Below are 24,141 nucleotides of genomic sequence, written 5' to 3' on the forward strand. Positions count from 1 at the left end.
TTATGCTCGCACTACGTGTCGATGCTTCAGAACAAAAGCCCAAGATCTTTTGTTCGGTCAGTCAATGGAGAGGGTTCCATCTTTCTGAACCCCCACGCTTTATCATGAGCTCACCCTGTCCAAGGTTAAGAGCTATGAGGTCTTATCCTCATTACTCTTTTGATCTGCTCACCCTGACGTTCAATGTCAGTGGTTAAGAGCCCATTTGATTACCTTTCCATAGCTTGTTTGTCGAGGTTGATATGACCCCTCTTGACTAAAGCTCTACCCATAGATGTTTGAGCCCCCCCTTGTTGGTGTGTTTACTTTATGCTATATGTTTTTGTGTGGTGTGATCGTCTCCCCATAGGACTTCTAGGCTTCGTATAGTCTCTCGTTTGCATGTCAATTAAGGTAGAACGGTTCCTTCGTCTAGGACTTCCTTTTTGCATGAGCATTCCTAAAACATAAACAAACTCTTTGATTTTATTTTCTTAAGAACACGTTAACTCCTTCTACTACAGGTGAGTAAGTCTCCAAAGGTCGAGCATCCAGTAGATTGCGTAGTAACGTCGTTCACCTAAAAAACACAAAAACCAACAAAAATAGGTTAGCCGAGCTACGGTGCTCTGATTCTTAATCCTTCTTGAGATACGTATGCAACGGGGTAGGGCTTGTGCAAGCAATAACTCTTTATTTTCCCTACTTTGATTTTCTCTCTTTTGCATTGCATATAGGACCTTTTACACACACACTTTAGACATAAATAGCAAGCGTGGATCCTGTGGAGTACCACAGACGTGAAGGGGTGCGATAACCTTCCCTTCACGTAACCGGCCCCCTTACTCAGTTTTCTTTGGTTCAAGACTTTGTTTTATCCGTTTCCCTCTTGGTTATGCAGTACTACCTTTCCCTCCTCTTGGGATAAAAGTACATAGCTGGCGACTCTACTCTTTTACCGCGCCACTCCTTTTCGCGTTTGTACTTGGATTCGGGAAATCCGGGGAGCGACATCTGGGAAAGTGAAGCGACGGTAGAGAGGATCATAGAACTGCACTAGCACACTTAGAAGTCCTTCAACCACATCAGTAGACAAGATAGACAGAAGCTTCTCATGGCGTTGTTTGAAGTCCAAGGGATCTAATACAAAAGATGCTAGCTTCCTTAACTCTTTCAAGTCAGGACTTCTGAAACCATACTTCTTAGTGTTCCTTCGCCCACAATCCATGGTCTGGAAATATTTTCAAATAATACCTCAGTTCCTTGAAATTTTCGTGTGATGAATGTTATGATGCGTATGAATGCATGAATGCAACAATCACAAATAAGGAATCACATACAAGGCAAGCAAACAAAGGTCAAGGGATGAATCAAGTCATTGTCAAGATCAACCATCCATTTTGGTGGATTATGGTTTACACCTTATCAACACCCAAGTTCCATTGATATTGACAAGACTTGATTGGATCAACCAAGAATCAAGGGTTTGTTGTGAGTCACGAGCATGGAGTCTGGGTAAGAACCATCCCAAAGGAGTGAAATAAGGATAAAACATGTAGATCATATTCTAAAAAGTTCCCAGAGTCTTAATTCCATCTATCGGATATTATAGGTTAAAATGACTGACTCACTGACCCATAATATTCTCAAGTGAAACTCGTCTGAGTGTAGTATCGCGTAACAACTGTTATCAAGTCTACACTTGAACAGTCTCCGCACTACGTCCTAAATAGGCCAAGGGGGGTTAAATGTTCTACGGTCCCCAGCTTCTCGGACCCAAATTAGAGATAGCAATGTCTAACCACAAATACTTGTGTGACATTTCTAAATCCAAAAAAGGTCTCCACTGAGCAGATGGATCTCAAGCCAACTTGTTAAGGACTACTCCACACAAGTCGAACATGACTATACCATCTTCCTATCTTAATTGCACTCAAGTTTGGGTTAGAACTTATCTCACCACTCAGAGATCACCAAGCACAACAAGCAGATTATATCACACAAATATACATACATCACATATATACAATTATATACAGACAAAAAGTAGGCTAAACCCACTGGAGATTACTCCTTAGCAGAGTCGCCACTTAATTTTTGTAGCGGTAAATTCATGATCATCAAGCTATGGATAAGCAAGACATCAAATAACAAGAGTCGCCACCGCGCTTTTATTGTTTCCAAGGGAAAAGGAAAAAGTACGAACAAAACCCAAAAATAAGAAGTTTTCAAATCAAAACTAATAAAATGCGAGAGATTACAGGTAACGGGGTTGGTTACACAGAGGGAAGGTGTTAGCACCCAAAGTGTCCTAGGTACTCCTAGGGAGCCCTTTCTTGTGTGCATATGTATTTTGTATAAAGTGATGTTTACAAACAAATAGAATGGGGGGATGAGAAAAGAATTCATTAATTATATTTTTTGTGTTTGACAAGACCTTCGGACTTGTGCCTACGTACCAACATAAAAATGAGGGATCAAAACCTCGTAGTTCGTGATATAAATTTCAAAGTGGATGCATCGCTTTTAATCAAAAATTAAGTTTGAAAGGAACAAACGCCTAGAAAATGGTTTGAATGAGTTAGTTCTTTTTGGCTTTTGAAAATTTTAAGTCAAGTATAGTCAAGTTTATTTACAAGTTTGATTTAAGAAAAGAAGTTTGAAAATGCAATGGCATAAGACCAAAGTTTCTAGTTTGCAAAGTGGTCAAAAGTTCAAACAAAGAAGTTTTTAAAAGGAGTGAGATATTTTGAAATTAAAGAGATGGGGAGGAGATGAAGAGACTAATCCTAAGCATAAATTTAAAAGTTAAGAGTTGAAAAGATCTGACCGATGGGTAGCAATCTAATAGACAAGAATGTCATATAGAAACCCCAAATTCCCTTGGATATTAGAATCAAGCAACAAACAATGCATACAATATTAACTTGAAGAGCAAGGCATCAAATAAAGATAGCAACATCCAAGCTTTAGCCACTCCATGATCTTCTTCAAATTTGCCCATGTAGCAGATGAATTCCACAAGTCATAGGTTCAAAATAACAGCTTCACAATGATCATGTTGCAGATGAACTCAGATGGATCTTCAATGATGTATCAGATGAAGTTTCAAATTGCAAGCACTAGGTTACATGAAAGTTGGCATTGGCCAAGTCCTTTTGCATAGGGATGTTGCCTAGATTCTAAGTCCAATTTTCCAAGATCAAACCAACAGTCCACACAATAGTTTTTTAGGGTTCTTGTTTCTTATTATGTACATTAATGGTCAAAGACCACACAAACAAGCAAAATACACACAAACAAGATATATCACACAATATGGTCCAAGTGGACAAAATGAAAAGGCATTAGTATAAACAATTAGAATGGTATAAATAATGGCAAATGAATAGAGCTTAAAAATTAAAGTGCATTAGAAGTAAATGACTTGAAATTAAATGTTAGTTGTTACGTATGCAGCAAGGTAGGGCCTGTGCAAGCAATAACTCTTTCTTTTCCCTACTTTGATTTTCTCTCTTTCGCATCGCATATAGGACCTTTTATACACACACTTTAGACATAAATAGCAAGCGTGAATCCTGTGGAGTACCACATACGTGAAGGGGCGTGATAACCTTCCCTTCACGTAACCGGCCCCCTTACTCAGTTTTCTTTGGTTCGAGACTTTGTTTTATTTGTTCCCTCTTGGTTATGCAGTACTACCTTTCCCTCCTCTTGGCATAAAAGTACATAGCTGGCGACTCTACTCTTTTTCCGCGCCACTCCTTTTCGCATTTGTACTTAGATTCGGGAAATCCGGGGAGCGACAGCTGGCGACTCTGCTGGGGAAATTATTTTCCCTAGTGGGCCTTTCCTAGCGTTTGTTTGTTTATTGTCTATTGTGTGTTATTTATTTATTGTTTTGCATACTTATCTGCTTGCATTGCATCCTATGTGCGCTTTACTGTTTCATGCATAATGTGCTGGCTGTGTATCTGTTTCGCTATTGGGTGGGAGTCACAAGAGGTAAAAGGCCCAATACACAGGCTATGAGTGAACTTTAGGACACCTAGGAATAGAGTGATTCATGGGAAGCGGGTGGTATGGCGCCACTTAGCGGAACATGGTATCACGAGCAGTTCAGATTCTGATGGGGTATTATCGTTGCATACACCTGGTGTGCATATGATGATATTCTTGAAAGGATTATTTATCCTGCGTTTCTCTTGACCTTACCCTGGCCTAGATTACAGCCGTGAGTGGGGCGGGAATGAATCATTTACAGGTATTGATGGTGACTTGTTCTGTTGGTGACCGTGTCCTGTTGGTGACTTTTGTTTGGTTCTTGTTGGTGACCGTTGGTTCTGAAGTATGGGTTCTACGTTGATGATTGTGTTCTATGGTTCCCGGTTCCGAATTCATGCTGAAGTTTTGATCCTGTGCCTTGTGATACACAGCCAACCAGCCATTGTTTCATCATTTTGCATCATAGCATGTTTATTTTCAAAAAAGGCATAAAAAAGAAAAAAAGTCAACCCGCATATGCATATCATTTTTCAGGTTTATTCAGGAGTCTGTTCACACCGAGAGATGGCTGCCATTCCAGAGTTGAAGAGGAAGACTTGCACCTACAACTTTTACTGTGAGCCGTTGACATCTTTGGAAGAATTGGGTAATCTCGTGACCGACTGTAATCAGAAAGTTTTTGATGATCAGTATGGGGATATCTTGGCATTGTTGAAGAAAGAGGTAGATCTGAGGCATGCAGCAGAGAGCCAGCTCAGAGGAAGTGACATCCTTGCATCTCATTTCCGAGAGGAAGTTATTGAACTCAGGGTGCAACTGAAAGAGAAGCTCACCCCTCTACCTGAGTGTTCAGAGTATGATCGATTGATGGATCAGTACCAGTATTTGAAGACTCTCATTCCTGAAGGACGACTTCCCTAGTTTGTCTTGTTGTTTATTTTGAGAATCACCTCCAGGATTGTTGGATGGGATTCCTTGTTCTACACTGATGAATTGGATCTTTGCTTGAACCATGTTTGTATGAACCTTTTTTCTCATGTCTATGGATGAGATTATTGATGTTTCACTTTTGCTTGTCGTCCAGTGTATGTTGCTTTTTTGTTGTTTATGTTCCGCTTACGGGTGCAGGTTGCCATTTTTCAAAGGTGGGCGAGACTCTTGAATACCTGAGAAATGATAAAACATAGCATACGCATCATACACATATCATTTTTGCATCATTACAGGTGTTCGTGAAGAGGATCTCTCATTCTTGTTCCCGTTTCAGGCAGGATTGCTGAGTATCGTCCGCACCGTTACGCAACAAGGCAGAATCAACAGAAGATCATGGATCAATTTCAAGCAGATCTAGCAGAGATGAGGACCAACATGGCCCAATTCATGAGTATGATGCAAGGGGTAGTGCAAGGGCAAGAGGAACTCCGAGCCTTGGTCCAGAGACAAGAAACTGTGATTCCCCTTGTCGATCAGAATCCGCCAGAAGGAACCCCTGTCAATGACACCGCTCCTGCTACCAGCCCTGTCAACAACTATGCTACTGGTGACGAATTGCGTGGTATTAGAATCAATGGACAACCCATCATTATAGAGGTTGCTAATTCTCGAGCGGCATGTGCTCCAGTTCACCATCCTTCTCATTTGGTTGACAAGCAAGAAGATATGTTCACTATTCTCAGTGATGATGATGAATTTGGAAAGGCGGAAGAGAGAGATAGAAAGGTTGACGCCCTTGCTGAAAAGATTCGCGCCATGGAGTGCCAGAATTCTTTGGGCTTTGATGTTACTAACATGGGTTTAGTTGATGGGTTGAGGATCCCGTACAAGTTCAAAGCGCCATCTTTCGACAAGTACAATGGCACTTCTTGTCCCCGAACTCATGTGCAAGCTTACTACCGGAAGATATCCGCTTATACTGATGATGAAAAAATGTGGATGTACTTTTTCCAAGACAGCTTGTCTGGAGCCTCTTTGGATTGGTACATGGACTTGAAAAAAGAATCTGTCAGAAGCTGGAGATAGTTAGGTGAAGCTTTTCTGAGGAAGTACAAGCATAACATGGACATGGCTCCGAGCAGAACCCAGTTGCAGAGTTTGTTTCAAAAGACCGGTGAGAGTTTCAAGGAATACGCCCAGAGGTGGCGTGAACTAGCTGCGAGAGTACAACCTCCGATGTTGGAGAGAGAATTGACTGATATGTACATTGGAACCCTGCAAGGTGTATTCATGGATCGTATGGGAAGTTGCCCATTTGGTAGTTTTTCGGATGTTGTGATTTGCGGAGAAAGAACTGAAAGTCTTATCAAAGCGGGGAAAATCCAAGACCCTGGTTCTTCAAGTTCTTCAAGTGCTAAGAAACCATTTTCAGGGGCACCCAGAAGGAGAGAGGGTGAGACAAACGCTATATATAATCAGAGAAATGGAAACAGAGGACAACAATACCGTCAAGTTGCTGCTGTGACTATTCCAGCAACCCAACCTCAACAACCACAAAGAGGACAAGCACAACAACAACAACAACAACAACGCCAATTCCAACCAAAACAAAGAATGCCAGATCGTCATTTTGATCCGTTGCCAATGACTTATGCTGAATTACTCCCTGAACTACTCAGATTAAAGTTTATCGAACTTCGTACTATGGCTCCATTAACAAGGATTCCCGCTGGTTATGATGCTAATGACCGTTGTGATTCTCATTCTGGTGCGTTGTTAGATACCCAAAAGTGCTTATTTGAGCTATCAAATATGGGCTTCTTTCACTCCGTTTCCTTGCTAAAGTATTCGAAACAACCTTTGTTTTTGATGAATTGCAATACAATGATAAACGATCTTGGTACCTTTGATTTGTGTGTTATTGTGCAGGAATTAGGCATGAAATAATAGAAAATGAAGCCACAAGAAAGTTGGCAAAGGGACCAAAGAAAGGATGCATTCATCAACTTGCTCGTTAGGCGAGGGCTGTGGCGAAGGGCTCGCTAGGCGAGCTCCCAGCGAAAAGCTCCAGTATTTTACAGTGGCAAACATCAACAAACTCGCTAGGCGAGCTACCAGCGAAGTGTGTAGCGAACACGTCCAGACTTGGTGAAAAGCGCAGTCAACACTCACTCGCTAGGCGAGCCATTAGCGAGCTCCCAGCGAGCATTCCAGTAGCAAAACCTCTCAAGCTCGCTGGAGCGAAGGTTGAAGCGTGGGCTTCGCCTAGCGAACATGCCAGTCTGGCAAAGGTTATTTCTCTGGGCGCAGGTGCCTCATTTAGGGGCTCGCTAGGCGAGCCATTCTGCTCGCCTAGCGAGCATGACAGCTCAGTAGCAGCTTTATAAGTAGCAAGGGCTACTTTTTGGAGCCATACTTTCACACCTCCATACTTTTGTACTTTTAAGATATTTTCCAACATTGCTCTAGGGATCTTTTGTGACCTAGAAATCATTTCTCTTCATCTCTTAACAATCTTTCACAAAAAGAAGGTGGATTCCCATCCAATCTCGATCATTCGACTCGGATGTTGATCAACCTTCTTCCGAAACTTGTTGACCAAGCTACCATGAAAATGAGTAGCTAAGTCCTTCATTTTGTCAAGGTTAGATGTAGATGATCATTAGCTTTGTGTGTAAATGGGATGATCTTCATTTGTAAACTCTTTAATGGTGAATATATGGTGAAAACTTTGTTCTTATTCAAAACTCTTTGTGTTGGTTTATGATCGAGAGATGTTTACCAACTCTTAACCTAGGTTTTCATCCAATCTTGTTTGTTAGCTAGAGTAGGTAATGAATGATTTTGTTCACCATAAGGTTGAACCAAAAAGTTGTCATTTTGATAGATTGTGTTAGAGATAAACAATGGATCAAAATGGGAAAACTCACAATGTGTGTTAGAGATAAACACATTGGGAGGACTTTGTGAAATAGTTTATCATCTAAAGGAGTTTATAAGTTTTGTTGATCGAACATATACATACAAAGTGATCGTCGAACCCTAACTTTGGCAATATTTCTCAAATATTAAAACCAAAACTTTTACCGCATTTTATTACACTTTTATGCAAGATACCGTGACAAACACTAAAACCCCATTGTTACCTTAAGCTAAGAATTAAAACAACTGTCGAAAGGCGGTGATATCTCACAATCCCTATGGAGACGATAACAAAAACCCGACACTTAAAATTACATTCAACAAAATGGCGCCGTTGCCGGGGATTGTGAATTGATATTGCGAGCATCGCAATGGTTGCTTAATTTTTAGCTTTCGAATTTTTGACTTGTGCTTGTAATTTGTTTGGTTTTGTGTGCAGCTTTCGTTTTATGCGAGGGCAGATCCCTGTGGACGAACTTCTTTTTGATCCCGAGATCGAGAGAACCGCAAGGAGGCTGAATAGCAAAACGAGACGAAGGAGGCAACAGGCTAGACAACAACAAGAACAAGGAGAAAGTTCTTCTACCACACATCCACCACCGTTCACACCAATCATGGAACCACCACCACCGCCCATTTCCACTCCATGTGTAAACAGTCCAAGGAACACTGCTCAGTTTAGGTCTTATCTTATAGGGTCTAAAGTCGTAGTGTATACCAACCACTCGGCGATTAAATATTTGCTCACCAAACCGGATTCGAAGCAAAGGCTCATCCGTTGGATCCTCTTGTTGCAAGAATTTGATGTTGAAATCAAAGACAAGAAAGGATCGGAAAATTTGGTGGCGGATCATTTATCCCGCTTAGTTAATGTGGAGGTTACCGCGTCAGAGAAGGAAATCCGGGAAGAATTTCCTGATGAAAAACTGTTCAAAGTTCAAGTTAGGCCGTGGTTTGCAGACTTTGCGAACCACAAGGCTAGTGGTTTTGTGCCTCCCGACCTAACTTCGAACCAAAAAAGGAAGTTTCTTTCGGATGCCAAGTATTACGTATGGGATGACCCGTACTTGTTTAAGTTGGGTAGTGATAACCTTTTAAGGAGATGCGTTACTGGCGATGAAGCGCAGAGCATCCTTTGGCATTGTCAGAACTCGCCTTACGGCGGACACTATAATGGGGTGAGAACGGCCACTAAAATCCTTCAGTCAGGATTTTATTGGCCCACTATTTTCAAAGACGCACATACCCATGCGCAAAGTTGTGATAGTTGCCAGAGAAGCGGTGGGATTGGTAAGAGAGACGAGATGCCTCTCCAAAACATCCAAGAGGTCGAAGTGTTTGATTGTTGGGGCATCGATTTTGTAGGACCATTCCCACCCTCTTATGGTAACGAGTATATGCTTGTCGCAGTTGATTACGTTTCTAAGTGGGTTGAGGCGATTGCCTCACCTCGGGCGGATGCGAAAACGGTAATAAATTTTTTGAAGAAAAACATATTTTCCTATTTCGGAACCCCCCGAGTGTTGATAAGTGACGGAGGGTCACACTTTTGTAATGCACCGTTGGAAAGCATTTTAAAACATTACGGTGTATCACACAGAGTGGCAACTCCGTATCACCCGCAGGCTAATGGGCAAGCCGAGGTCTCTAATCGTGAGATTAAGAGAATCCTCGAAAAAACTGTGTCAAATTCGAAAAAAGAGTGGTCACAAAAATTGGATGAAGCGTTATGGGCATACCGTACCGCCTTTAAAGCTCCAATTGGCCTAACTCCTTTTCAATTGGTGTTTGGTAAAACTTACCATTTGCCGGTCGAATTGGAGCACAAAGCCTTGTGGGCTCTGAAATTTTTAAATTTTGAAAAGGATTTGGCCGGTGAGAAAAGGAAGGTGCAACTGCTTGAGTTGGAAGAGATGCGCAATGCCGCATATCACTCAAGTTGGTTGTACAAAGAAAAGGTAAAAAAATATCATGACAAAAAGCTTCGAAAGAAAGAATTTGTACCCGGACAGTTGGTCCTACTGTTCAATTCCAGGTTGAAGTTATTCCCCGGAAAGTTGAAATCAAAATGGTCCGGGCCATTTCGGGTCAAAGAAGTTAAGGAGTACGGAGCTATTGTCATTGAGGACATGGAAAAGAAGGACAGTTGGACCGTTAATGGCCAACGTTTGAAGGTTTATCTTGGCGGTCATGTGGATCGCAAGAGCTGTGCTATTCCTTTGGATGCTCCTCTGTGAGCATCGCACCGTCGAGCTTATCCGACGTTAAACAAGCGCTTGTTGGGAGGCACCCCAACATTGTAAGTATTTACAGTTTTTCTGTTGTGACGTATTGGGATTCCAATTGTTAAAACTTGCTGAAATGTACCAGGAATGCTATTTTTGAAAAAGCAAATGCTGTCATGCTCGCTAGATCCTCGCTAGGTGAGGCAGTAGCGAGCAGATTCGCTAGCTGCTCGCTAGGCGAAGCAGCCGCGAGCGCTGCGTGGCAGCACTAATTTAATTCTCAGCAGGCCACTCATTTTGGGCCCAAAAGCAATTTTCCTTTTCATAAATCTGAACCGAACACTCACAAGCACTCTCTCACTTTTCATCTCTCTCACAAACACTCAAACCCTAAACTGAAGCATTGCAAACTTCACTGCATTTCAAATTCAATCAATCTCTTTCACTAAGGTTTGCCCTAATTCCATTTCTTTATGTTTGAACTTTGTAAAATTCTGATTTGCATGTCATTTAGGGTGAATTTTGGGGAATGGGTATTTTAGGTTTTGCATGTGGGAAACTTTAGGTTTTGCATGTGGGTTTCGAATTACATGTATCCTAGAACGATTCTTTTCTTGATAGATCATTTTGTTCTGAAATAGATACCATGAGAACTTGGATTTTGCCAAAATTTCACTGTAAACATTGCAGAACCCAAAAACCCGTAAAGTTCGCTAGCAACTCGCTAGGCGAACCAGTGGCGAGCATTCGCTGCCACTTCGCTAGGCGAAGCAGCAGCGAGCATGACAGTAGTTGGAATTCTGGTTTTGCTTTCTAATCTGTTTTGTGTTTGTGTTGCTTCCTCTTTATGTTTTGCAGATGGAATCCAGATCCGGAGCTTCGAAAAAGAGAAAGGGCGGGAATACATCTCGTTCCGTACCAATACAATTCGACACCGACAAGTTTGTCGGGCCAAAGCAAGCCGCAAGATATATTGCTTTGGAAAAACGAAAGATTTTACCGGAAAAGAGATTCTTAATCAACCCTGAAGGCACGAACCGAACATTCGCCGGGTTGATTAACAGCAAAAAGTGGGATCGGTTAATATCCCCCTTGGAGCATTACGATATCGCAACGGTGCGTGAATTTTATGCGAACGCACTGCCGGATGATGACGAGCCATTCACATGGACATCAAGAGTGTCCGGCCGTCCTATTGCGTTCGATCGGGATACAATTAACCGTGTCCTGGGTGAACCGCTCCAACTGGGAGCCGAGGAGAGAGACACCTACCACCAAGAATTAAGGCTTCACCAGGATACTGATGCAATTTCTGCTGCCCTGCTTTTGAGAGGGAAATCAGTTAAGCTGAACCCATCTGGGGTTCCCATGAGATACCATAGGGAGGACATGACTCCCTTGGCTCAACTGATCCTTTTGTTGGTTCTTACAAACATCGCACCCAAGTCTCATACTTCTACAGTGCCGATCCCAGTGGCACACTTGGTACACAGCATCCTCACTAACGTCCAGATTGATGTGGCGAGGATTATTGCTTATGAGCTGAAGTCCGTGATTGAAAGCGGGCTAAAGTCGGGGGCACGAGTGAATTGTCCCCTGGCTTTCCCTTGCCTAATCATGAGTTTGTGCCTGCAAGCGAGGGTGAGGCTACCCTCTAGGGGTCAAGTAAGGATCCCGCCACCCATTGATGACCGTTACGTGGCCAAGTATTGCAAACCGAAGAATGTACGAGGTAGTTCAGCTGCTGAGGTTACCGGGGCTTCTGATAGTCCTGGTACTTCTACTCTAGGATCCGATCCTTTCCAGCAGGCTGTCTGCAATTACAACTGGGATTGGATGGCGGTAACTCAGCGCGCCATGCTCGATATGCACGATTCTATACAGCTGTTACAGCTGCAGGCACGTGACCCCTCCGGTGATCACTCATTGATGACGCGTGAGCAGTTTCTGCAAAACGCTAGCTGGCCTGTGGACAGGCCTATGTTTGGAGAGGGGGCGGGTGCTGGTGCTTCTTCTGGTGCTGCTGATGGAGATGATGATGATTAGGGGTGGACATCGGTTGGGTTGGATCGGTTTTCGGGCCCAAATTCCCAATCCGACCTAACCATCGGTTGGAAAAAACATAACCAAAACCGACCGGTTTGCAATTCGGTTATTTTCGGTTTCGGTTTTGTTCGGTTCGGTTTCATAATGCGGTTTATTCGGTTTTAAAAATAATTGAGCTCATTCCAAAATAAACCCAACACAAGTGGATTTTATCTAGGATTTAAATAGCACAATTTTATACTAGTCTTTAAACTTTTAGTTTACTTATGAACAAAAAAATAAAACAATATATCTTAAAACTTATGAAATTGCTGCATTTTTCAGAAATGGATTGAACAATCATTGTTAACATTTGTTCATAATATGCTCATAGCCGACACTATGATAGCCCCCAAATTATGCAAAATTACTGCAGTGAATGGGTTTTTGTAAGAAGCTCTAGTCTTGGGGAAGAAGTGCTATCTCAATTTCTTGAAGTGATTTCCCTTTGGTTTCCACCACATTTCTTTTTACAAAGATTACTGCCATCATGCAGAATGTAGCAAACATTGAGTAAAGCAGTTGTGGACCAAGTTTCTCCAGTAAACGCAAGAACAGTAACCCAACAAGGAAATTACAGACCTGTACAAAATTGCAATGAACTTTAGAAGTCTTCATTTTCTCAATTCAACCATGGTAAAATTCAGGAAAGTATAACATAATTTATCAAACTTGGTTAGACTAAACGGTGTGCAGACGATGTAACTTTGACTAATTTGTAATAGAACAGAGCATAAATTACAAACAAGCAGAAGAAAATTACCCAATGTACAGACATACAGAATGCCATGGCTTTGGCTCTGATTCGACTGGGAAAGATTTCTGTTAGAAGTAGACCTGGAACTGGACCAGCTCCAAGAGCAAATGTAAAGACAAACCTGCATGAAAGAAGAAAAAACGTCAGTGTTCATTTTCTGGCAATGTCTGCCCAACATGCACTGCATACAACCCTAGCCAAAGGTGATGGTTCCAAGTTTTTTTTAATCGCGTGACTGTTCCAAGTGACATCAATGATTATTATTGTTTTTTGTATCCAAGACATCCTCAATAGTTCTCTTTTCAAAACATCATCCACTAGTGACCTTAAATCATTAATAAAAGCAACTTCTCTCCGGCTAATAAAATGTCATGTCACTATTTCTAGAAATATGAATTTTGTTTAACTCATAATTTTCACTACAGATGCATCTATCAAGAATCAAGATCTGTATTCATAGTTACAGCATACTTACATTAGCATGCCACCAACAGATAGGTACAGAGCTCCCGTGTTTAGTAAAAGTGAACTTGCTTCTGTGGCTTGAATGATCATTGATATCGCCTATACAGTGTATATATAAATATATTAAAATTCAGATTAAAGACCAGGTTAATCTTTTTTATATACAATAACAAGATAAGATAATTAAAGCATCATAACACAATAAAGGAAATTTCCCACAGTTTTGTAATGTTGTGTGCTTGCATTGGTTCACATGCCAAACGATATTTCCCCTCTTCGTTACTTTTGATTGTAATTATAATATAATTTGTTTTTTCCTTCATTATTATTTAGATATAATTATGAAGATAGTTTAGCTGCTACTGTTTTGCTCCTAATCTTGAGGAAATCCAATTAAGTCTTGGAGTTGTAGATATTCATTGTAAAAGTAATAATATAATTGTTCATATTTTTCAAATTTTATAATAAACACCAAGTCAGGACTTACAAAAGGATAACTTGTTTCTGGGTACCATATTGTGATGTGTGTGAAAATCACCTTTAATATGATGATATGTTACGACTGGATTATTAAGAAAAGATATAATAGAACATCTATGCATAATTTACCATGCCAAAGAAACTCCAAAAGAGTAGAACCTTCCTTCCAAGTTTATCCATCAAAACCGTTGAAATGATAGATCCTGAGATAAACAGGAAAAAAAAATTAGCATTTGAGAATACAACAACTTAATGCTATTAGAATGAAAATGAAACTGTACCTGTCAAATTAGCAAATCCTATGCACACATTTGCAACATCCGATGGTACTCCAGCACTTTTAAAAACAGTTGAAGAGAAATAAAACACAGCATTTATACCAGATAGCTGTTGTAAAGCAAATAGGGTTGATCCAATAAAAACAACTGCAAAACAAACTCGTGAATAAAAAATGACTTTTGGATACCTAAAGAAACCAGTGACAAGCTAATAACAATGACATAAACACACAATGACGCGACTTTCCTAGAGATAGACATAAAAAACTATATACCTTTAGAATGATGACAATGAAGCAATTCAGAGAACTTCACAGTATCAGTATCGTCACCTCTATCTACCTTGGATAACTGTGATATTGCAAACTTTGCTTCGGATACACCCAGAAGCCTTTCAAACTCAACTTCAGCTTCAGCAGTTCTTCCTTGCTATATGACAAAACAGATAAATGATCGAGGATTGTCAAAAGGATGATAGATCGAAGCAACACATGATGAACATTTGTCTTGCTAATTAACAAAAACCAAGAACTATTGCAAATCATGTCAGAGATGGCTAGAAAGAGAATTGGAGAATATGTAAACAGTTAAAACTATTCCTCCAGTCTTCTATTAGTAAGGAAAATGAGGACATGCATATAAGCGAGTAGAAGCCTTCAAGAACTATAAACACAATCTGAATATTCCTCAGTAGTTATAAAACTAGATTAACAGAGATTATTTGATCATTCACTAGAAAACTAGATAATGAAGCTTGCACTTATTTGTAAATGTAAAAAAGACACATAGAGCACTTCAACAGAGTAGCAGCTTGATTAACAGAGATTTCAAGTGATTCAAACAAATTTAGGAGCAAGAAGTTATAAATATAATATGAAATAGTATTAGGTGTCAACCTTGTATAACCAATGTGGACTTTCTGCACAAAAGACCATAGCCAGAGCAAGTATAGCTGCAGGTATGGTAGATACCCCAAAACAAACCCGCCACCTGAATTAACAAATTCAGGGCATGTTTGAGAAAAGATAAAGTATAAATATCAGATAATATGTATTAAGATTTATATCATACCATCCAGAAATTTCTTTGACAGGGATTCCAATAAATAACGAGCCCAATATGCAGAGGCATTACCTTCCTGATGACCAGCAAACGCAGTAGCTACTGAAACGGTTCCATCCTTAGTTTCAAAAAATGACTCCAAAAAAGAAAGGCTTGTCTTATTGAATCACAAAGTGACTCCAAAATATTCAAAAATTCACAGCTGCAAATCAAATCAAATCAGTATAGTTAAACCAATGTAAGACATAAAACAAAACTATATTTTTCATACCTAGGCGAGAATTAAACAGGCCCAGCCTGTGTAGGAGCAGCTGCTCCACCAGTAGCTACTTGAAACTCTACAAGTTGTTTAAACATACGTTAAACATATAGCAAGAGGCTTAATTTTAACAAATATTTAAAATAATGTTAAAAGAGACAAAGTTTTCATTAATAACGTACCTGAAACAATTGATTCACTAATCTCATATTCTTCAGTCATATTAAGGACATTTAGATCATTGTCAGAAGGCTTCAACCAGTTTTGAGTACATATAAGCGCTTCGACCATATCTGGACTCAAAGAGCTCCTATAGATATCTAAAATCCTCCCCCCCGTGCTAAAAGCACTTTCTGAGGCTACACTAGAAACAGGTGTTGCCAACACATCCCGAACCAAGGTTGCTAATATAGGATAACAGGTGCAATTTTCCTTCCACCAATTAAGAATACTAAAATTTTCCCCCTCCCCGCAACAAGGGTCACCTAAGTACTTCTCTAGTTCATTTTCATTTTCAATTGTGTCTTTTTCCTTCAGATGTTTCTTAAAAGCATTAGCCCTTGTAAAAGGTGATGGTTCTTTTGGTTGGGAAGATGCTTCTCCAAGGGAAGTGCTCCCTGGTGCACTTAAAGGACTAGCCCCAACATTCTTATCATGATCAGATTTATGCCAATTATATAGTTTAAACAAACTAGTTTTGACACATTCAATATTTTTCTTGGCAAGGTCACTAGAATGCCCATACATATCATTAAAAGACCACTCAATATAGTTAAACTTAAACCTAGGATCAAAGATCACTCCATAGTAAAGAAAATGATTCACTTTTCCCACATCCCCCCAATACTTATCATATTTAACCTTCATATGTGAAATCATTGGAGCCACATAAGAATTCAAGTTAAATGAAGCTTCTTGAAGCTCACACAAAATTGAAGACAAGTTATGAAAAGCTAAATGCAAGGACACTTCTTGCGAAGTTGAAAACACTTTGGTTGCCTCATAGAAGGTTTGTAAGAAAACCACAAAAGCCCTAACTTTTTTCCAATCCTGAGAACCGGGTGGACCGGTAAGGAGGTCAAAATATTCGATGTATCCAGGATCCTCATCAATCATATTGTCAAATGCAGCTTCAAACTTTTCAGCAGCATCCAACATTAGGTAAGTGGAATTCCACCTTGTAGAAACATCAAGACAAAGTTTTTTTTTACAAGTTATGCCCGCAAGTTCAACACACTCCTTAAACTTCATAGCTCTTTGTGGAGAAGACCTTACAAACCTAACAGCAGTGCGAACTGATTCAATAGACCCTTCATGTTCTTTTTCACCATCTCTCACTACCAAGTTCAAGACATGGGCAGCACACCTCATATGCAAATAATCACCTACACCCAGTAAAGCATTCTTGCTCTTAAGTCTTCTATCCAAATAACTGACAGCCACATCATTTGCTGTTGCGTTATCCAGGGTAATTGTAGACACTTTCCTAAGTCCCCATTCCCTCAAAACGTCCTCGACTTTCATGCCAATGGTATCACCTTTGTGATTTGGAACTAAAGAGAAACTAATAATTTTTTTTTGGTACTTCCAAGCAGTGTCAATGAAGTGTGCAGTGGTGGCCATATAACTAAGGTTTTGTATCGAAGTCCAACAGTCTGTGGTTAGTGCAACCCTAGTACAATCAGATTTAAAAAAGGCTTTAAGACGTGACTTTTCAGCTAGGTAAAGCTGAAAACAATCCCTAGCAACGGTCCTCCTAGTAGGGATAGCCATTTGGGGTTGCAATTGTTTACACATTTGCTTAAAACCAACACCCTCAACCACTCTAAAGGAATGTTCATCAAGGATAACAAAGGTATTAATGGCCTTCCTACAGGCTGCAGCATTAAACCTTTGACTAGTTGGAACTAAAAACCCACCCTCGCCGCTTACAAGGTTTGTCTGATTGGGGTCTTTCAACAAAAGGGCAGGGTTTTTGTAACACACTTTTGAGTGAGCTAGCATGTTAGAAGTACCATGTGTTTTAGGGTCACATCGGTACCTTTTATGACAGTGTTTACACGCGGCTATAGGTTCAGGCTCATCCGGTAAAATGTTAAACTTTTCCCAAACCGTAGAAGTTTTTCTACTACCACTAGCATTAAGTTTCCTTTTTCGAAGTGGAGGGAGTGCAGTACCAGCAGCTGCTCCTATAATTCATACATTTAAAAATGACAGCATAACATGTATCACTTATTAAACAAACACTCAGTATAAAAATGACAGGTGATGGCATTACCTTGACTCACTCCTTGATCTACAACTCCGCTAGGAACTCCAACTCCTTGCAAGCTAGGAACTCCAACTCCTTGCAAGCTACTTTTGCCGCGCTCCATCTTCCAGTACCAAAACACAACCAACAAAACAAGAATTGTCAATTAGAAACATAAAACAGAAGGAAAAGGATGAGATGAGAAATACACATGGAATATTTAACCAACAAGCTTTCTCAGTAAATGAAATTCATTTATAGGCATAAATATCAAAACTCAGTTAGAAACCAACCTGAAGGTGTTACTCCGAAAGAGAATGATTCAACTTCCACCTCAAGGTTACTGTCTCAAAGATCAATCTCTTCACAACAAGAGTTGTGGGCCTATTAATAACCTCTAAACCAATAGTTGTGGGACTGGAACCATAATCTGGCAATAAAAAGTGATGAAAAATCATTTGAAAAAAGAAGTGTGATTACAGAAAACTAGTACCAGAAGTGTGATTACCGAATTCTACTTCATATCCTAATTCTAAAAGGATAAATATCCTTTCAATAATTTATCCTTTCAATAATTTTCCTGCCATTATATGAAAGGATAAATGTTTAAGAACTGCATCTACTATAGCAGAACTAGAAATAAATTTTAATGATATGCATCCACTGCTTCTTGACATACAGTGTTGTTGAGTAGGCAACCCAAACTCAAATTTATCTTCTTCCCATTGCGTGCTATGATCAATTAGCTGGCACCTTCATAACAAATTATTATCACACTAAAAGCATACAGTACAAGCCAAATAACTAACAACTCATCTTTAGCCTAAATGCCACTTCATATGAGAATACCTATTAGGACACAATGAGGCTGCAAAAACAGTAGTTCAAAAATACTTGCCCCAATCACAAATAACTAATTCTAAAAACAAATATTCCTCTATAACAACTTAAACTTATTTCTGTCAGATGCAAGACTAGCATGATAAAGAGCCTATTTGTTAATGCTTGAAAAAAGTGATTTCAAACTTGTGTAAGAAAATGATTATTTCTTCATAGCAGTAACTAATGATTCTTCATAGCAGTAGTTATAGCTTTAAAAATCACTTTTTAAAAATCACTTTTTATTTGAACAGCTAGTTATTAGTAGCTATAGATAACATGAAGTTTATAACGGCCAAGAGTAAAACCTCAGGCTTCTTATTCCGGAAGTTGTCGGCGAGCTGAGTAGGAACAATATTTACCGACAACACCTTCACAAAATCAATCTGAAGAAGCAGTTTTAGAATCGGAGTTAAAACAAAACAAAGTCAAACCCATCAGAAATAGTTCAACCAAACTTAACATTTCAACCATAGTCAGAGAGAAAGAGAGGGAAAGAGAGAAAGAAAGATAAGGAGTAACTTACATCGGTGGTGATTTGTGGTTGAATAATGGACGGCGACGGTTCTTCGTTAAACGATGAAACCACGAACTAGCATCAACCAAAAAATTGGAAGGTAGAAAGAGTTAGTTCTTAAACGATGAAACCACGAACTGGAAATTGAAAGGATGAACCCTAGAATCAACCGATTACCTGAGAGAATGATGAACCCTAGCGGAGTAACGTTGCTGTTTGTGCGTATGAATCTCACGAAGAAGTGGAACTAATGAATTGAGATTTGAGACTGAGAGAGAGTCTTGGTTTTGGTTGGGCCGGCCGGTTGATTTAGGAATTTATGGTCTATAACATAATTTCTACTGAACCGGTCGGTTTAGGATATCATCGGGTCCATAAATTCAAACCTAAACCGACCGGTTTAACCCATGTGAACCCAAGATTATTCAAACCGTCAAACCGAAAAACCGACTCACCCGAACCGGTGTCTAAGGGGCCACATGGTTTGGTCGGTTTGGGCTGGGTTTCTTTATTCTGTCCAGCGCTAATGATGATGATGATGATGAGGCTACCAGGTCTGAAGCCGGTAGTGATGAGGGTTCTAGTCCTTGGAGGGCTAAGTTATTTTATTTTTCATATTATGTTTTATTTCTATTGTATTTTCAGATTTGTGTATTTTGATTTTGGCTATGTACTTTTGGGGTGTTTTGTCCCCCATGAACAAATTTAAATTTTGAAGTAATGTTATTATTTATGTTTTAAATTTCTTCTGTTTTAATAAATTTTTGGTTGGTTGAGTGTCAAACCTTCTAGATTGGTTGCTCCTCAAAGAAGTATCCAATGAAGGTGCATCCGAGCTTGGATGGCAATGATAAAAATAAACAAGTGAACAATGCTAAGGTACATGGTTACCTCCGGCTAGAATTTTAGAATGCACTAAGAACTTTACTCTTTTTTGTAATTGAGTATTGTCTTTTTGCAACATAATTGAATGAATGTTTCATCTAGGACTTAAAACCACAAATTGTGAGGAAACCTCCATTTTACACTTAAATGCTGGATTCTAATAAGCTTTGTTGATTCATTTGATTCATGCTTTGTCTTTTATTATTGTGAATATGTGGAAGCAATTAGAAATGATCAAGGCACTTGTTTTCTATCGAGCACAACCAGTTCCAAATACAACTTACCTGTGAGCAGAGAGAGTATTCGTTAACCCCTTTGAGCTTAAACAGTTGAATCTCAACTTGAAATAAAGCGAGATTTCAAAAATCTTTTTCTTGAAACCCGGAAAATTTTGATAATTGTTCTTTTGCCGTAAAAAGTCAAGAGCATTCACTTAGGGTGAGTAAGAAATAAGTTGGGGAGAACGAAAATGAGAATCGGTAAGTGCCACAACTCTTGAAAAACCGAGCAAGCATATAAAAAAAGATATATATATATATATATATATATATATATATATATATATATATATATATATATATATATATATATATATATATATATATATATATATATATATATATATATATATATATATATATATATATATATATATATATATATATATATATATATATATATAACATAGAAAAGAGAAACATCTGTTTTGTAAATATGATGTGAAAGAAAAGAAAAAAATAGAGAAAATAAAAATGAATGCTTGCTTGGAAGAAAAATAGTGAAAAACAAAAAAATTGAGTTGTGAAATAAGAGTTGTGAAGGTTTCAAATGAGAAATAAATGGAACGAAGTTGAGATGTGTGAATAACGTACAGTGAATGTCTCTTTTGCATCGGCAATTTCGTTTTCAATGGCCTTAGAAATGACCCTTGTTTGTAAACCTAACCAAGCTTCAACCGAAAAGCCCTTAGTGATCTCCGTGCTTCCACATTACCATTTATAATTGTTAGACATTGTATGAATTGAATTGATTTCTTCATTGTTTGTTAGAGAGTGAGATTATTCCCGCGGTTGCAAATGCGTAATTTCTTCAATCCTTATTCGAAGAGGAGAGATAGGGTGATTCATTCAAGATAATATTGTTGTAGATAGATACATATTTCGCATTGCTACTAAGTCTTAGTTCTTGTGTATTATTTTATTCTAACCGTTGGAAATTTGTATCTGCTGATTCACTTGTGTTTGAGCCGTTTTATCCGATTTCGGAGAAACCTTTTTCTTAATGCAAATCCTCTTGTCCTTCGAGAGGCATACTTTGCTTGACGACAAGCAAGAATCTAGTTGGGGAGAGTTGTTAGATACCCAAAAGTGCTTATTTGAGCTATCAAATATGGGCATCTTTCACTCCGTTTCCTTGCTAAAGTATTCGAAACAACCTTTGTTTTTGATGAATTGCAATACAATGATAAACGATCTTGGTACCTTTGATTTGTGTGTTATTGTGCAGGAATTAGGCATGAAATAATAGAAAATGAAGCCACAAGAAAGTTGGCAAAGGGACCAAAGAAAGGATGCATTCATCAGCTTGCTCGCTAGGCGAGGGCTGTGGCGAAGGGCTCGCTAGGCGAGCGCCCAGCGAGAACCCAGCGAAAAGCTCCAGTATTTTACAGTGGCAAACATCAACAAACTCGCTAGGCGAGCTGCCAGCGAAGTGTGTAGCAAACACGTCCAGACTTGGTGAAAAGCGCAGCCAGCACTCACTTGCTAGGCGAGCCATTAGTGAGCTCCCAGCGAGCATTCCAATAGCAAAACCTCTCAAGCTCGCTGGAGCGAAGGTTGAAGCGTGGGCTTCGCCTAGCGAAGGTTTTGTTCGCCTAGCGAACATGCCAGTCTGGCAAAGGTTATTTCTCTGGGCGCAGGTGCCTCAGGTGCCTCATTTAGGGGCTCGCTAGGCGAGCCATTCTGCTCGCCTAGCGAGCATGACAGCTCAGTAGCAGCTCTATAAGTAGCAAGGGCTACTTTTTGGAGTCATACTTTCACACCTCCATACTTTTGTACTTTTAAGATATTTTCCAACATTGCTCTAGGGATCTTTTGTGACCTAGAAATCATTTCTCTTCATCTCTTAACAATCTTTCACAAAAAGAAGGTGGATTCCCATCCAATCTCGATTATTCGACTCGGATGTTGATCAACCTTCTTCCGAAACTTGTTGACCAAGCTACCATGAAAATGAGTAGCTAAGTCCTTCATTTTGTCAAGGTTAGATGTAGATGATCATTAGCTTTGTGTGTAAATGGGATGATCTTCATTTGTAAACTCTTTAATGGTGAATATATGGTGAAAACTTTGTTCTTATTCAAAACTCTTTGTGTTGGTTTATGATCGAGAGATGTTTACCAACTCTTAACCTAGGTTTTCATCCAATCTTGTTTGTTAGCTAGAGATAGTAATGAATGATTTTGTTCACCATAAGGTTGAACCAAAAAGTTGTCATTTTGATAGATTGTGTTAGAGATAAACAATGGATCAAAATGGGAAAACTCACAATGTGTGTTAGAGATAAACACATTGGGAGGACTTTGTGAAATAGTTTATCATCTAAAGGAGTTTATAAGTTTTTTTGATCGAACATATACATATAAAGTGATCGTCGAACCCTAACTTTGGCAATATTTCTCAAATATTAAAACCAAAACTTTTACCGCATGTTATTACACTTTTATGCAAGATACCGTGACAAACACCAAAACCCCATTGTTACCTTAAGCTAAGAATTAAAACAACTGTCGAAAGGCGGTGATATCTCACAATCCCTGTGGAGACGATAACAAAAACCCGACACTTAAAATTACATTCAACATGCGCCAGGGCACCACATCGAGAATTGTCGGGCTTTTCACCATAAAGTTCAAGATTTGATTGATGCCAAGACGATTAACTTTGCTCCTAATCCGAATGTGGTGAATAATCTTATGCCTCAGCATGGAGGCCCCAGAGTAAATGGTGTGGAAGATGGGGAAAATTTGAACTTGGTAGTCGATATTAATGATGTTCAGACTTCGTTGTTTGTAGTGAAGAAACGTCTGCTTAGAGGGGGAGTATTCCCGGGATGTGACAAGAATTGTTCAGATTGTGGTAATCATGAAAACGGCTGTGTGAAATTGAAAGAAGGTGTCCAGGAATTGATGAACGAAGGTTGTTTACAGTTTGATTGAGTAGTGAAAGACCGTGAAGAGGTATCGACTGTTACCATTTACTTTACACCGTCAGAAGGTCCTGTACGTGCTCCAAGAACTATTAGTGCGCCTGTGACTATTGGTACTCCTGTGACCGTAGCTGCGTCCGTGACCATATCTGCTTCGGTGACTGTTGGTGTTCCCGTGATTATTAATGCTCCAGTAACTATCAGTACTCCTACCACCATTGCTGCTTCTAGTGGAAGACTTTTTTAGAATAGTAGAGCAATTCTGTGGCAATATGACAATGCTTTTTGCAAAAATAGAAGACCAGAGAATCAGACCAGATCAGTAAATCCTACTCCAGTGACGATTGGTTCGTCAAATAAGACTCCAGTAACAGCTGGTTCGGCTGTGGGTAATGTGGGAGGACCCGGAGGATTTACGAGAAGTGGTCGTTTGTTTGCACCACAGGTTCCGAAGGATAACAATGCTGAGGCTCTTGCTAGAACAAAAGGAAAATAAGTTGTAGTTGAAGAAGAACTAGTGCGAAAGGAAGTGCCCGAGAGTTCTTTTGAGGAGGACGTGTAGGAATTTATGAGAATTATCAAGAAGAGTGATTACAAGATCGTGGATCAGTTGAACCAGACACCGTCAAAAATCTCTATTCTCTCTCTATTGATGTGTTCTGAGGCACATCGTAACGCCCTGTTGAAAATGTTGAATATGGCTTATGTGCCTCAAGAGATTTCTGTTAACCAGCTTGAAGGTGTTATTGCAAATGTTAACACGAGACATGGTTTGGGATTCACAGATCTAGACTTGACACCTGAGGGTCGCAATCACAATAGAGCTCTACATATCACGATGGAATGCAAAGGCGCGGTTTTGTCACATGTTTTGGTCGATACCGGTTCTTCTTTGAATGTGCTGCCCAAAAAGGCTCTGAGTAAGCTTGATGTCGAAGGGGTTGTTCTCGCA

The 24,141-nt window shown here is 39.6% G+C and overlaps 2 protein-coding genes and 1 long non-coding RNA gene across 3 annotated transcripts; all 3 read right to left on the bottom strand.

Moving 5' to 3' along the window:
- Positions 1-12,455: 12,455 nt before the first annotated feature.
- Positions 12,456-15,253, bottom strand: LOC127078724 (probable plastidic glucose transporter 2; the record flags this gene model as incomplete). The annotated part of the gene is made up of 8 exons (XM_051019159.1): positions 12,456-12,731; positions 12,913-13,027; positions 13,382-13,470; positions 13,981-14,054; positions 14,133-14,276; positions 14,405-14,558; positions 15,026-15,119; positions 15,201-15,253. Coding segments are annotated over 8 exons (906 nt in total), but the record flags the coding sequence as incomplete, so codon positions are not given.
- On the bottom strand, positions 15,238-16,878 carry LOC127078716 (zinc finger BED domain-containing protein RICESLEEPER 2-like). The gene is made up of 3 exons (XM_051019151.1): positions 15,633-16,878; positions 15,463-15,529; positions 15,238-15,393 (listed from the first exon to the last, which is right to left on the bottom strand). Exons 1-2 carry the CDS (start codon positions 16,819-16,821, stop codon positions 15,474-15,476), a joined length of 1,245 nt encoding a protein of 414 aa, XP_050875108.1. The 5' UTR covers positions 16,822-16,878; the 3' UTR covers positions 15,238-15,393; positions 15,463-15,473.
- A 1,123-nt stretch (positions 16,879-18,001) lies between these two features.
- On the bottom strand, positions 18,002-19,617 carry LOC127115858 (uncharacterized). Its single transcript, XR_007800903.1, has 4 exons — positions 19,275-19,617; positions 19,107-19,172; positions 18,889-18,966; positions 18,002-18,131 (listed from the first exon to the last, which is right to left on the bottom strand). It is a non-coding gene; the product is annotated as an uncharacterized LOC127115858 (long non-coding RNA).
- Between the last annotated feature and the right edge of the window lie 4,524 nt (positions 19,618-24,141).

The sequence above is a fragment of the Lathyrus oleraceus genome, chromosome 1 (assembly GCF_024323335.1).
Source record: "Lathyrus oleraceus cultivar Zhongwan6 chromosome 1, CAAS_Psat_ZW6_1.0, whole genome shotgun sequence".
In the NCBI taxonomy this organism is placed as follows: domain Eukaryota; kingdom Viridiplantae; phylum Streptophyta; class Magnoliopsida; order Fabales; family Fabaceae; genus Lathyrus; species Lathyrus oleraceus.

What these genes read in the sequence shown, in the direction of transcription:
- LOC127078716 (XM_051019151.1), bottom strand. Translation starts at nt 16,821, where the DNA reads ATGAGGTGTGCTGCCCATGTCTTGAACTTGGTAGTGAGAGATGGTGAA. An exon ending in TAGTGAATCAATTGTTTCAG is followed by an intron (nt 15,530 to 15,632) that starts GTACGTTATTAA and finishes AACAACTTGTAG; the next exon opens with AGTTTCAAGTAGCTACTGGT.